Source organism: Eublepharis macularius, chromosome 1 (assembly GCF_028583425.1).
Source record: "Eublepharis macularius isolate TG4126 chromosome 1, MPM_Emac_v1.0, whole genome shotgun sequence".
Lineage (NCBI taxonomy): Eukaryota > Metazoa > Chordata > Lepidosauria > Squamata > Eublepharidae > Eublepharis > Eublepharis macularius.
The window spans coordinates 129454689-129470085 of record NC_072790.1 but is presented as its reverse complement, the minus strand read 5'-3'; the positions used below and the strand labels follow the sequence as shown (position 1 = coordinate 129470085).

General features: G+C 39.2%; 1 protein-coding gene across 2 annotated transcripts in view; it reads left to right on the top strand.

Annotated features, from left to right (window-relative positions):
* The window catches only part of RMND1 (required for meiotic nuclear division 1 homolog), a 41091-nt gene that overhangs the window by 16140 nt on the left and 9554 nt on the right, over positions 1 to 15397 (top strand). For both annotated transcript variants that reach the window (XM_054976308.1, XM_054976316.1), the window contains exons 6-10: positions 2936 to 2975; positions 4842 to 4942; positions 9908 to 10014; positions 11274 to 11338; positions 13389 to 13465. In XM_054976308.1, coding sequence (XP_054832283.1) covers positions 2936 to 2975; positions 4842 to 4942; positions 9908 to 10014; positions 11274 to 11338; positions 13389 to 13465 — 390 coding nt within the window. The remainder of the gene's footprint in view (positions 1 to 2935; positions 2976 to 4841; positions 4943 to 9907; positions 10015 to 11273; positions 11339 to 13388; positions 13466 to 15397) is intronic.

The window sequence follows — 15397 nt, the reverse complement described above, 5'->3', positions numbered from 1 at the left end:
GAATAAAGGAAAGAATGAGCTATAATACTTCTAAATGTATCTGATAACCCATTTTTAGGGGTTTTTTGAGGGGGAATTCAGCATAGGTGGAACTTTTAACGTTTTGTATTCAACATTATATTCTATCACACAATATTTGGTATAATTAGTTATTAGTTTCAGTATTTAGCTTAACTGTTAGTCTATTTTGATATTAATTGTACATTCTAAATTTGATAGAGTAGCCTATTATATATATAAACCACTAATCCAATCACTCAAAGAGAACACAGCAATAAAAGAACATAATAAAAAGAATAATATTAAAAATGAAAATTGACAATTTCTGTGGCCTAGTTATATAAATCACATTCATTATGAGTAACGGAGTATATGAGCTTCAAAATAAATTTTCCCCTCCATCACCACTGTGATACATTTAAATAGGTTATTTGAGAACAAGGTGAAACTCCAAACATTTTGCTTTCAACATTTTACTCAGCCTGATGTAATTTAGAGTCTTAAATTGTTAATTATTTTATTTACCTGTTAATCTATTTTAATATTAATTATACATGCCAAATTTAATAAAATTGCCTATTTTGTATTTAAAAAGTTCATCCATCATACAAAATTTTTTTTTTAATCCACAGAAATAATAATGGTATTGAGGAGGAGAGAAAGAGAATTCCTTAGCATAGTTATATAGATCAACAATAATTGTAGGTAACAGTGTATAAGCTCAAAATATATCTTCACTTCTGTGATCCTTAAGTCATCTCATTAAAGAAAATCTCCAAAGTCACCTTGAACCTTCACGTAGTCTCGTACAAACCTTCGATATTCATTCTTTAAATCCATATGATCCAGAATTTGTTCCACAGAAGCCCAGATTTTTGCTTCTGAATTCCATTTCCAAGATTCCTTTTTTCCAATCTGCTCTTGATACTGGGCCTGCTTGTAATGCTTGTTCTAATTCAGTTTTTGTTTGTAGCTCCCTGGATTTATTCAGCTGTTTCTTAAGTTCTTCAGTAGCTTGATTGGTTCCTTGAGTTTCCTAATTTGTTTCTTGCAGTCCAAAAAGTGGTTCAGATCTCAACTCCTGATAATCAGAAAATCCTTTCATAGTCTGGTCTGTCTGTTGTAGATAAGTTAATGGTTCCTTATCTTGCAGGCCTGGTTCTCGAGTCTCCTGGTCCACTTGGCACATCTGGGTTAGGGTATTTTCATACACTTGCTTTAAATCTATAAACAAAATTTCAGTTTTGCTTGAGAAAGAAGAAATTATTTTTGAGATACTATATCTGTAATATCTCTCATGAAGAAATCTTGAACAATCTCAGCATTTTAAAACTGTTTTTATTCTCCCCTCCTATTTGTTTTTTTATGATTTAAGGGGTTTTTTTTGCAAACCTAAGGGTTCCCTGAAGGTTATAGAAATATCTCCCAGAAGTACATGGAATTTAATGACCTAGTGCCATGTTATAAATGGCTCACCTCTGTGCAATTCACTAGATTGCCAGTTCCTTCTTTTCTGTCCTAAATTTGATTAAAACTAAAATTGTAAGTTGGCTTTACCATCTTATTTTACTGAAAGACAGCAAGCAAATTACAAACCATTTCAGAATTTTAAAAAGAAAAACCCAAACTACTCACTTCTACTTTGAAGCCTCATAAAAGCACCTGTATGGTCAATTTTATTTTGATTTAATCAAGTATCTGGCTTTAAAATTTCAATTAATTATTTAAAGATGTCATCATTTGACATCCCCAGAAAAGAGAATTGCTGCAATTGTAGAACTATGCAATAAAATAATAAAAACCTTAAAATCAGTAATAGCCATTAAAATACCATAACATAGCCAGAAGCAGGCTATAAAAATAACTGAAAAACATGAAATCCCTCAGTTTAAAGCCTGGGTAAAAAATAAATGTTTAGGCCTGCTGCCTAAGAAGATTGTAAGCCTGGTAAGCCTCAAAAAAGAAGGTATTCCAAAGGTGAGATGTCACTACAAAAAAAGCAAACACTGTCTGTAGTCACCACATGCCTCTGTTCTGTAGGCAGGAGCACAGAGAGCAGGGCTTAAGTGTTAGATCTTAACTGGTAGGATGGATTGTATGTAAGGAGGAGATCCTTCAGGTACCCCAGCCCTGACCTGTTTAAAGTTTTAAACATGAGCACTTTGAAATGTGTCTGGAAACTAAAGGGCAGCCAACACAGATCTTTCACAGAGCAGTTGGCTGCTGCATTTTGGATCTATTGAAATTTCCAGACAGTTCTTAAAGGCAGCTCCATATAACCTGGATATGATCAGAGCATGGCGCACTGTGGCCAGATCATGCTTTTTGAGGAAAGAATATAGCTAGAATATCAGTCAAAGCCAATAAAAGGAACTGTGTGCTGTGAAAGAGACTTGCACGTCCAACTTCAGGCCATTCTCATGCAATGAAATCCTTCTTCAGGGAGAGTGCAACTCCTTTCAGAACAGGCTGACTCCTCATTCCTTGAGCAGTTTTGTCATTGACAGAGTATCTCAGTCTCATCTGGATTGAGTTCTAGTATGAGTTCTAGTATTGAGTTCTCATTAGGCACCTGTTCTGGGCTTTTACTGATTCTCCTGTTACGGAAAAATAGAACTGGTTGTTATCCCCATTTCAAATCCCCAAATGATCTCTTCCCGTGGTTTTATGTAGCGGTTGAACACTATGGGGGACAAGAACAATCCTTGTAGGACTTCATAGCATAGATACCATGGAGCCAAGCAGTAGTTCAAGAATCAGCCAATCAAGTAAGAGCAGAACCAGTGAAGCACAGTTCCCCCTGCTCCCCACCTAGATAGCTTCTCCAGAACAATACCATGATTGGAGGCCACAGGAGGAAAACCAATGTAAAGCATGTTTAATCATGAAATATAATATGAAAACCTAAAACATCCTTGCAATTCTTTTAACACAGGGAAGGGTCTGTTGTCTTCTGGAACGTTGAAGAGAAAACAGTAAGTGGAAACCACATCAGGGTGTGTGTGGGAATATTTCTGTTTTTCATTTTCCCCAGGACTTGCTTTAGTCATAATTTTGAACTAAGCAGTTCAGGATATGTTCTGTGGTGCAACTTAGTGATTCAAAATTAAAAGTTTACTTTAGAGAGAAGAATCAGTCCTCTTATGGATTAAAAATTAGGTAAATGACAGAAAGCATAAGAGTAGGAATAAATGAATAGTTCTCACACTGGAGGTAAGTAAGCAGCTGGGTACCATAAGGATTGGTATTGGGGCCGAAGTTATTTAATTCATTCATAAATGATCTGGAACTGGGGGAGTGTGTAGTGGCCAAGTTTGCAGAAGACACAAAATTATTCAGGATGGTGAAAACGAAGGCTGACTGTGAAGAGCTCAAGGAGGATCTCCACAAATTGGATGAATGGGCAACTGTGTAGCAAATGAAGTTCAGTATAAGAAAGTGTAAGGTGATATACATTAGAATAAAAAAATCCCAACTTCAAGTATTTGCTAATGGGGTCTAAAATTACTGAGACTGAGAGGGGAAAAGATCTTGGGGTTGTAGTGGATAGCTCAATGAAAGTGTCAACCCAGTGTGCCTCAGCAGTGAAAAAGGCAAACTCTATGTTGGGAATGATTAGGAAAGGGATTGTAAATAAAACAACCGTTATTATAATGTCCCTGTATAGATCTATGGTGTGGCCTTGTTTAGAATACTGTGTGCAGTTTTAGTGACCGCATCTCAAAAAGGAATTTGCAGAGCTCAAAAAAAGTATAGAAGAGGACAATCAAAATGATTAGGAGTTTGGAGCACCTTTCCTATGAGGAAAAGCTGGAGAATCTGGGACTTTCCAGTTTAGAAAAGAGGCAACTAAGGAGGGACATGATAGAGGTTTATAAAGTTATGCATAGGATAATGAGAGTGGACAGGGAGAACTTTTTCTCTCTCCCCAAAAATACAAGAACCTCGAGGGCATTTAATAAAGCTGATGGGCTGTAGATTCAGGGTGGATAAAAGGAAATACTTCTTTACACAATGAGTGATTAAAATGTGGAGTTTGCTGCCAGAGGATGTAGTGATGGCCATAGGCACAGACAACTTTTAAAAGGGGATTAAACAGATGAACAGAGGATAGGTCTATCAGTGGCTATTTGCCATGGTAACTAAAGGGAACCTCCACCTTCAGAGGCAGTAAATCTCCAAATACCAGTGCCAGGGGAAGGCCTCAATCTTTGTACTGTGTTGTTGGTTCTCCATAGTAACTGGTTGGCCACTGTGTGAGATGAAATGCTGGACTGAACGGACCACTGTTCTGGTCCAGCAGAACTCTTCTTATGTTCTTACAAGGTTGAGCGATACTGTGGAAGGATAGCTAGTTCGGGAATATGATTGTGTTGCCTCAGCAAATGCAGGTTTTCCAACATTATACTTGCTTGGGTAGTAATATGAGTACAGGGTCAGAGGAATATTTATGGGGGTGAATCGGTGTGAGGCAGGGGTGCTTAACATAGGTTCATTTATTGTCCCTTGCTAGTGCTCCCTCCCACCCTTTTTGCATTATCAGAGACTACTTTCATTTATAGAATTTTGTTGGGAAAATTAATAACAATGAGCTAAGTAGATCATTTGCAAGTGAGAACTGACAATGAGGAAAGGGCTAACCACTGCTTCCTCTCCAGTAGTTCTTCCCTGTAAATGAGGAAGGCATGCAGTTGGGAATCCTGTGTTTTCCCATGTAATGTGTAGTTTTGCCCACAGTTGCCTTACATTCTTGCAAGCAAGTTCAAGCCTCATGGCCTGAATTTGTATAGGATGATTTCTTTGTATTTGTCAGCAATGTTAATATGTGGCGTATTTCCTAGATGAAGAATATAATGCAAGTGCTGGAAAGGCATGAAATTCAGCCATATGAAGTTGCTCTGATTCACTGGGAGAATGAAGAGATTAACTACCGAAGAGAAGAGTAAGTATCTGTAAGTAATACATTCATAGAATCAACCATGAAAACAAAGCAATAACAGCAGAATCTTTTGGCAAAAATTTAAATCCTGAATGTTATGCCATTCTCTGCCCAAGCGTCTGGGTGTCCTGTACCCTCCTTAAATAACATTCGTAATCCCTTTGTGGAGTAAACAAGATGGGTAGCCATGTTAGTTGACTCTGTAGCAGCAGAAAAAAGCAAGAGTCCAGTAGCACCTATAAGACTTAACAAAATTTGTGGTAGGATATGAGCTTTCGTGAGCCACAGGTGGCATACGTTAAAGCTAACCATTTAAAACAATATTCTAAAACAACTTAAATTTAAAACATTTAAAATATTATTAAAATAATTTGATAAATATAGCCATACAAAGATCAGGGAAGAGTGCTAATAATAGTTATTGGGGGGATGCCAGACAAAACAAAAAATTTCCCAGACGATTTTCCCTGGGGAGGGAGTTCCAAAGTTTTGGTGCCACAACTGAGAAGGCCCTTTCTCAGGTTGCACCTATCTAGCCTCAGATGGCATGGGCACCTGAAGCAGGGCCTCCAAAGATTACCAGAGTGAATGGGTAGGTACTTATGGGAGAAGGCAGTTCTTAAGATATGCAGGTTCCAAGCTGTATAGTGCTTTAAAGGTCAGTATCAGAACCTTGATTTGGGTATGGAAACAAATTGGAAGCTAGTGCGGATGGAATAAGACTGGAGTGATACAGTTCCTGCAACCCACTCCAGTCAGCATTTTGGCTGCAGCTTTGACCCAGTGAAGCTTCAGGGACAATCCTACGTGTAGTGCATTACAGTAGTCTCATCTAGATGTTACCAGGGTATGCACTACAGCAACAAGATCTTACCTGCCTAGGGAGGACCACAGTTGACTCACAGCTGAGGCTGGTGAAAGGCACCGCTTACAAATGGGGCCCATTGTTACCTGAGACAGGCCCATGGTTGTCATGGAGACTATGATATACTGAACCACTCCAGACAAGTTAGCTGCAGCTTGGATGTTGAAGTCCCCCAAGACAACCAGCCTTTCAACACCATATCCAAGACCACTTCTTTCAATCTAAGCAGGAAGACTGTTGGGAAATGGGGTGGGTGGTATCCCAACAGAATTCCAGTCCTGTCTTGCACTCCCAACACTGGATGCACTCTCTCAAAACTGGAAGAGGCCTGGTCAGAGAATCGAGCCAGGGGATAAAATCCTGATAGACTACAGTGAATAGTCTAACTAGTAGGTTTCTGTCCCTTCTGCATGCAGAGATGGTGAACTGTTTATTTAATACACACAGCTATTAAAACATAAACAACGAGGATCAATAAAGGAATGCTAAACAAAAAAAATTTCATCTGCTGGCTGAGGACAGTGATAAAAGGGGACAGACAAATCTCCCTGGGGAGAAAATTCCAGTTTTGCTCCCATGATCAAAAAGGCCTTTTCTCAGGTTGCCACTCATCTTCTTTCAGATGATGGGGTCACCCAAAACAGGTCCCCCAAAGATGACTGTAATGGTCTGGTAGGTTCATACAGAAGTAGGCAGTCCTTAATATATGCTGGTCTCATGTCCTATAGGGCTTTAAAGGGCAATACCAGCACTGAATTGGACCTGGAAGCAAATTAGGAGCCTTTATAGATGAAACAAGGTGAGAGTAATATGGTTTCTACAACTCACTGTAGTAAGCATTCAGGCTGCAGCATTCTGTACCAATTGCAGTTTTCAGAGACATCTCAAGGGTAGCCCTATGTAGAGCACTTTGCAGTAATCTAATCTACTAGATAAAACCAGGGCATGCACTACATTGGCAAGATTTTTTTAGTCATGAACAGCTGCAGCCAGTTCATCAGCTGAAGTTGGAAGAAGGTGCTCCTGGCTACTGGTGCAACTTGCTTAGCGAACACAATGCCTGGGTTCAGCAGCACCCCCAAACTGCTGTAACCCATCCAGAACAGGAGATCTCTCAATTCTTGGGAGCCCCATTGTAAGGCTGTTATGGCGTCATCAGCTTCTTCTAGGGAAGCAATAATGCGATTCTTCTGTAAAAAAAAGTGGACAATATCTTACAGCTGCATTTACAGTTTTTAACACCAAAGTAATACCCCAAATACAATATGGAACAGCAGTATAGATTCATAAGATAGATGAAACTATAGATCAACCACTGATACAGTTTTTATGCTAGATGTTTGTGGCAAGTACCGCCCTCAGATTAGAATTGGGCCAGCATTCTATTGAAAGCCAGTGTTCTGGCTCTGAACATGAAGCTTAAAATAATTTTCTCAGAGAACAATAGCTCGCTGTTTTACTTGAAGCATGATAACTAGTGCATGGAGCCAAGCAACTGAAGGAAAACTTGAGTATTATACAATGTTCAGAGGATGTAATCGCTGCTCCAGGATGGCCTTCAGCTCATAAAACCATCAAGGAATTAATTATGAAGTTAGATACGAACAGCACCATCTGTATAACCTGGAGGGTTTGTTCTTCCCTTTATATGGGGATCCGGCCAAATTTTATGACTCCAATATATTTGTTTGGATTAACGATTCCTAAATATAGATGAGCAATTATGCTTGCAAGACTAAATACAGTATCTTCTGCAGTCTCTGAAGGCAGCATTTTGGATATACATTTCTCAAACAGGTACTGTGGCTGCGCTCCGGGTGTTATCAAATCTGAATGTCCCTGGTACAACAAAGTGGCAAGGATAGAAATGGATCAAACCCCTGACATTACACTGGACAGAGTTTACACCAGATATTTTAGTCCCTAAATTGCTAACAGACTCAACTTTCTCTGGCCTGAATTCTTCCTTTCTTCCTCATATTCTCAGTTACTACTTAAGACTTATAGGTCAGAAGAGTAGAGTAAAAAAGAAATAATTAATTCTTGAGTCAATCCTTCTACCCACCAGTAGCCCATCTGTCTTACTTAGATTAAACTTCAGATTATTCATCCCAAAACTGTATCCTGGTACCGGTTCAAGTGTTCTTCCATGGGATCAGCTAGAAGCATGAGTTAGAGCTGAATATCACCTGAATATTAGTTACAGCCCAGTCCAAATCTCTTCATGACCTCACACAGTGGTTTCTTTTAGCAGTTTTCCAGTATGTGTCAATTTTAGAGTATTAATTGATGACCATTTTGTTTAGTGTGTTATTCATTATAATCTAGGGACAAAACAGAAAAGGAAGTAAGCTCCATTTATTTCAGGCTTTATAGTGTCTTTTTCAGCTAATAGCTTTCCTCTTCAGTAAATATATTTGAGAAGCGGAACAGCCTGGGGGACTGCATGTGTAGCTCGTCATCACATGTTCAGCCCCTAACAAGGAAATAGTGCCCCCTGAGGCCATTTCAAGGGAGGGGAAATGGTGTGTGGGGAAAAATGAAGCTGGAGTCCAGATCAGGCCTCCTGCATCTAGGAAGTGAGTTCTCAGCAATATGATGTGTGACTGAAAGTCTAACAGTGTGGCTGGGTAACTCAGAACCAACCTGTTATCATAAATTTAGGGAACTTTTAGGTAAGAAAAGAGTAAAAGGACCACATGATTTTTAGTCTCTGTGCATGTAACATTTATATGGAATAATTTATATATTTCATTTATTATGGAATAATAAATGACATAGGAGAAGAACAGAAGAACACATCCATATACACACTCATCATGCTCACCTACTCATGCTGGGGTTGGCCAGACCTCTGCATGAGTAGTTCCTGGAAATAAGTAGCCTGTTGCCTTGTAGTCTCTGAAGAAAGTTGGTTTGCAGAGAGCCTTGTAATTAGAAGAAAGTCAGTGTACAGAAAGTCTTACTATATGCAAGATTATTCTATATGAGGCAGAGAGAGAGTCTAAGAGAAACAGACACTGGATATTCAGCTGGAGCAAGAGACATGGTTTGTAACTGGTGCACCAATTGTGTCAAGTAGAATCCTCTAGCTTGTTTGATATTCTATGAGCCTTGTACAGGATTTCAAGGTCTTTACCTGCCTTAAAGAACGACCCCTTTTCAACTGGATTGACCTAGCTTAACTTGGTCCCCCTCCATCTAATTTTGGCCCTGACCCCTTTAACTCCAGTCTTGCTTTTAGCCTTCTGACCTACATGGTTTTCCACTATAACTTGATAAACATTTATGCTATTAGTTATCTGACCATAGTCTTCCATCTTATGAATAGGGCTCACTTTTTCCTTTTTAGTTTATTTGCCCCTCTTGCTATTTATTTTCACCCCACTCATGATATTTCAGGGGGTTTAGTCCATTTGTTATATCATTTGTAATGTTTGAGGAATCTTAGCCTTTTGAACTTATCTCACTTTCATGCTTCACACAGACTTCCTCTGCTCCACAGTCTCTTTTAGTGATGTTCCAATGGTAATGACAGATTTGGTACTTAGCAACTCTTTAAAGCGATATCTCCTTTTTCAGTGACAAACCTTGACAGAGCTATCTTAGTGAGGGACATGATTCTGAATGAGCTACAAACTACACCAGCTGTTTCCAAGGTATTCTGAGTCGTAGTTTATGAAATAACTGGTTTATGTGTACTCTTTTAGCAGCTTCTAAAACCTTTAACAACTTCTACAGGGTCCAGATGCTTTCATGCAGACTTTCCTTCCTGACATACTCTTTAATGGTCATCTCCATCATTGTATTACAATTGGCTGTATTAAATCTTAAGGGGAAGTAAATGGGAAAAAAATTGCAAAGAGAAAGAAGTGAAAGGAAATAACTGTGAGCAACTTTTGAAACCTTCCCTATTCAGGCACCAAAGATACTAAGTCTTCAAGTTGGAATAAGACATGAGCATTAGAAGTAGACATTTGCATTGCTCAAATTTGTATTTTAAAGGACAGTGAGGGCTGCATGGCTTATATAATGTATTCTTTACTAGGTACATTCTATTTTGAAAATGTAGTCCATTAAGAGAAACCTATTTCTGTTTACAGAGGGCCATCAAAGCTTCATAGAGGAGAAATCCTGATAAATTGCGAACTAGATATTGATGAAGTCACTCTAGAGAAGTTTGCTTTTTCAAATGCTCTTTGCCTTTCTGGTAAGTTGTGTCTCATGCCTTCATTCAGTGTTCTCTGAGTCTGCATAATAATTTGGGCTCTGTAATAAATAATAACATCCTGAATAGACCTGAATAGTGTGTTCTCAGCAGAGCTTAGAAGTTAAGCAGGGTTAGCCATGGTTAGTACTTGGATGGGAGACCACCAAGGAAGACTGGGGTTGCTAGGCAGAGGAAAGCAATGGCAAAACACCTCTACTTAGCTCTTGCTTTGAAAACCTCAGTTACCTGGGCTCTCCATGAGTTGGTTGCAATTTGACAATGCACAAATATTAATTAATGACTAATGGAATGAATGACATTTTGGCTAGTGTCCAGTCATGTGCGCAGAATACAGCATTTCGCCGTGGTCCTCTCCATTCCTGCAGCCTCTGTGACCCCCCCCCCCAGAAACCATCATTCTTGGACTTGCAGGATGTGCATGAAGGAATACCTGTGAAGGTGAAGGGGTTGGAGTGAGAAAAGACAAGGGGATGAAATTGCTCCTCCTCCCTCTTCTGTAAGCTCAGGAATGATCTCTCCAGGAGTCAACAGGGGTTGCAAGAGCAGAGAGATACACAGGAAACTCCAAAAGAGTCCAGTAGCACCTTTAAGACTAACCAATTTTATTGTAGCATGAACTTTCGAGGAACACAATTCTCTTCGTCAGATGAGACAGGAAACTCCATGTATCTTTCATGTTAGATGGTTGGATACAAGCTAGTATGCCTGTATGTTTGACACAAATAGAAGCATTTTCTCCCTGAATACTGTCTAAAACATTTACATGGTTAAATTATGGCTGTGGGCTTATGCAAGGAAATCTTACCATGGTATAGCGCAAACTATTCTTGCATTAGAAAACTGAACTTCAGAGATCAGCACTGAGGTATGCAAACAGCACCGTTAAAGAAGCTTGCTTTGCTTTAGCTGATTTGGTCAATTGAATCCTTATTCTCAGGGATTTTTTCCTCATGCATATACTAAAATATCACTAGAAATAATATTAGGCTGCATTATGAAGCTTTGTATTTCTGTAGCTCTGAATCATATTTGCTGCAAGGTTGAAATGTTTAAAGTAGAACTGTATTAAAAGCTTTAAATTAATGTGTAACTCAGGCATGCTGTTCCTAGTAACTGGGAAAGTCAAGGCAGCCTGTTTGTAAACAATGGTACTATATAATCACAACAGGAATTTTAGTTTGACTACACATAAAACTCAAAAAATGCATAGCATACCTCTTGTATTTTTTTCTCTGCAGTAAAATTGGCCATATGGGAAGCATCCTTGGATAACTTTGTAGAATCTATCCAGTCAATACCTGAGGTATTTGATATTTTTTCATTTATTTATATTGAATAAATAGAGACAGATACATTCTTTACTGTATAGAGTATTTGGATTGAAATTTCAATGTATACTTATATCTAAATATAGGAGCACAAAAAATTTTGTCAAAAACATTTCCTGGTGTTATTAAACCAGTTTGTGTGTGTTAGTGTTACAAGAATATTCCTGTGAATATGGGTGATTTAAAATTATGAATCCTCATATTGATAGCTTTAATGTGAACTCTTCAGAAATAATCATGCATCAGGAGTTTGATGTACAAAGAAGGATGAAGGCAGATTCTCATGTTTACCCAGTCTGCTGCATGTTTTAGAATGAATATCCAACCCTAAGAGGTAGAAATCTCAGGGTTAGAAAAATAATATAATAATTCTCTCATTGGAAAAGGAGGACAGTAAGTTGTTCTTGTGATGCAAGCTAAATAAAGTAATTTACTTCAGAACTTGAAAGTCTGGAATCTCTCCTGTGATACTTGTTAATTTACTGATGCAATAGTACCAAGTGTCAGATGGGCAGGACAAGCAATATCTACAAGGTGGCATAGGCATGGGTTCAAGTAAAAAACTGAGCCTTACATCCTAGTATAGACCTGATACCTTCCCCAAAATTCCATTGTTTGCCTGTTAAAAATTGTTTTATTATAAGCATCTAATTACAAAGAATTTCAGATATAGCAATAATCATTTTAAAATCTTCCCTTTGTGGTATTACCCTAGCACAGTTGCCTATTCTTTAAATAGGAAGATGTTAAGCAGGATCTATTGATAGAATAGCCCAGGGATCATAAGCTAAGCAGAGTTGGCCTTAGTTAGTAATTGGATGGAAGTCCTCTAAAGAAGACCAGGGTTGTTTTGCAGAGGCTGGCAGCATTAATCACTTCTGTTAGCCTCTTGCCTTGAAAACGCCAGCAGGGGTCACCATAAATTAGTCCAGTCTCATCTTGGAAGCTAAGTAGGGACTGCACTGGGCAGTATTTAGATGGTAGACCACTAAGGAAGCCCAGGGTTGCTCTACAAAGGCAGGCAATGGCAAACCACCTCTGAAGTCTCTTGCCTTGAAAACCCTATGGGGTCACCATAAGTTGGCTGTGACTTAATGGCACAAAAAATGGATAGTATACATTGCTATAGGGATCAGGCTATACCTTCTCTCTCTTCTTCCATCCTATCCTCCAGCTTCAATCCAAGTTGCAAAAAATGTCAGCAAGTTATGGATAAAAATAACAGCTATTGTTACATCCAAATACATATTTCTTTAAAAAAGGAAATTTCTTTGAATGTATGATTTGAATTATGGAAGTTTTGTTTTCTGCTAAGTGACGCACAGTAAGTTTCAGGATGATGATGAGGATGGAGGAAAGAAGAAGAAGAAGGTATACAGTACATTTACATTATGTCATTCAACAATTGTACAATATGGCCAATTCTATTATTTCCGTCTTCAAACTGAAGCTGCTTCATCCTTAGTCAGACAATTGGTCCATCCCACTTTACCACTGGCCAGTTTGACTGACAATGACTTTCCAGGATCTTGGGTAGATACATGCTTCATATTGTAAATGTAGCAGGGGGCTGAGGATAGAGGCTTGCCTAAGGTGCTCTTGTTAAGTCACAATTTAATCCAGAGTTGGTTTGGGACCTTTCCAGTTTAGCTAGTAATACTGCACCAGCTGTCTTGCTGCTAAAGTGCTTTGAGAGAATGGGACTTTTCAACATAGCAACACCTTGTTTTGCCTTAGTTTCCCAGAACATCATGCTGCTGATGTTGGCAGAGTGGTCCAGCTGCACAGGATCTAGTTGTTCCCTGCATGAGACAATCCTTTTAAGTATTTCTCTCAAATGGGGAATATGATGTATTGCAATCAATAATTGATATACACATCTTAAATGTAAATGAACAAGCTGTTGGAATAAAAAATATTTATTTTATCATGGATTAGAAACTGAATTTTATGTTTAGTAAAGGCTTAGCAGGCAACACAAAATGAGTATGCATACCCCAGTGTTTTATTGTTAACTTTTTGCAGATGCTAAAATCGAGAAGGAAGCTGAAACTCTCTCATGGTGATGTGATGCAGAAAATAGGAGAATTGTTTGCCTTAAGGTAACTTCATAAGAACAATGCCTGGTGTAGGGGGAGACTTCGAGTCTAGTAGCCAATTTGATTACCATTTGTATCAATAGATACTATGCTGTATAGTTCTCATTTAAATCTTTTTGGGTGGGTTGATGGAAACACTGAAACCCAGAACTAACATTAATGCAGTATTCCTAACTAAGCACAGCTGGCTTGGGTAGTTATGTCACAATGGTTTTTTTGTGCTGGCTGTTATTTTCACCTCTATCATTTCTTTAAAAACTTGATTGTGCAGCTCAACTGTGTCCACAGTTTGTTAGTGTTACAACCCTCTTTATTTTTCACTTAGATTTCGCCTTTAACCCTCTTTTTCTTACACCCTCCAGGTAGATTGCTGCCACCAAGAATTATATTCCAAAATAGTTAATTCAAATTTCCCTTTTAATAATGTGTGCAAATGTCAGGCTTCTTCGTGGGATTATGTGGCCCTGAGAAGGGAATGGGATATAGGAATAACATACACTCTGGGATGGAAGAACAACAAAATAAACTTTTATTTTTACAAGAAGCATATTGGTTTCACGCTATTACTTAAGCTTGATGGTTTCAAAGATAGTTCTCTGTTTCTTTACATAGGCTCAGGGGCACACACAGTTTGCCTGCTTCAGATATATCAATCACTCAGTCAAATGTACATAGACTTTCTCTCAGGCATGCACACAGTTTGCTTGCCTAAACCAGAATCAATATTTCTCTCAGAAAGGCACAGACACCCTCAGGCTGCACACAGCTTGCCTGTTTAAACTAAAAGGCCTCTTTTTTCTCTGCTCAGTAATTAAAAACAGCAGTTCACTCTGCCCACACTCTGTCATCAGCCAATCATCTCACTCACTCACCCCGCTCTTTCACCCCATTCTTCATCTGTACCACACAAAGCACCATAAATGCATATTTATGGTATTTAGAAGTATAAAAGTCTACGAGTAGAAGTGTAAATATATTCCATATTTGAGAGATACCTGAAAACTGTATCATGAAGGTCCCCGCAGCCACCTCCAATCTCCATTATTCCTTATGGGGAAAACTCTGGGGTATCCAGAGGGGTGGGATGGCATTTTGCCAAAAAAAATATACAAAATGTTCAGGAGACATAATCCCAACTGTCCTCTGAAGAACACCCCACCACCACCACCCAGCTACCTCCAATCTCTATTATTCCCTATGGCGAAAACTAGGGGAATATCTAGAGGGCTGGGGTGGTATTTTAAAAGCAAAATCCACAAAATTTGCAGGGAGCATACTCCTAACTGTCCTCTAAAGTCTCTCCCAGGTTTCAGGGAGATTGGATGCTGGGGGCGGATTTTATGCCCCCCAAAGGCGCCCTCAGTCACTCCCACTGCAGAAACATATGGATCATGGCTGCCATGGCCACAGGCACACTCCCAATTACAATCTACACACCAGACAACCCAACAGAACCCCCCTTAAAACCCAGCACCCCCTGAGCAGGCTGACAAGCCACTCCATTTGTTTCTGTTGGCGGGGGGGGAATGACTCCCACTGTCCCTTGCTTCATTTTGGTTTGGATGATTCTCTGGTGTGATGTTGGTCCTCATAGGGATCAGTGGAGAGTGGCTGGTCAGCCTGTTATGGGGTATTTGGGGAGGCTTCAGTTTGGTTTTGTTGGGGTGTCTGATGTGTAGATTGTAATTGGGAGTGTGTCCCTGACCATGGCAGCCATGATCCATGTGTTTCTGCTGTGGGAGTCACTTTTTCCAAAAGGCACCCTATTCCTTTTTGTTTCTTATCTTGGAGAAGCTAATTTGCCAAATCCTTTTCCCACTCCCTCCCCTTTTTCCTATACTCTGATGTTGGAAAAAGTGGAAGGGTAACTTTCTGTGTAGAAATACAGTGTTATAAGAAGTTCCAGGTTCCCCCCCCCCCCCAGAATCTCACACA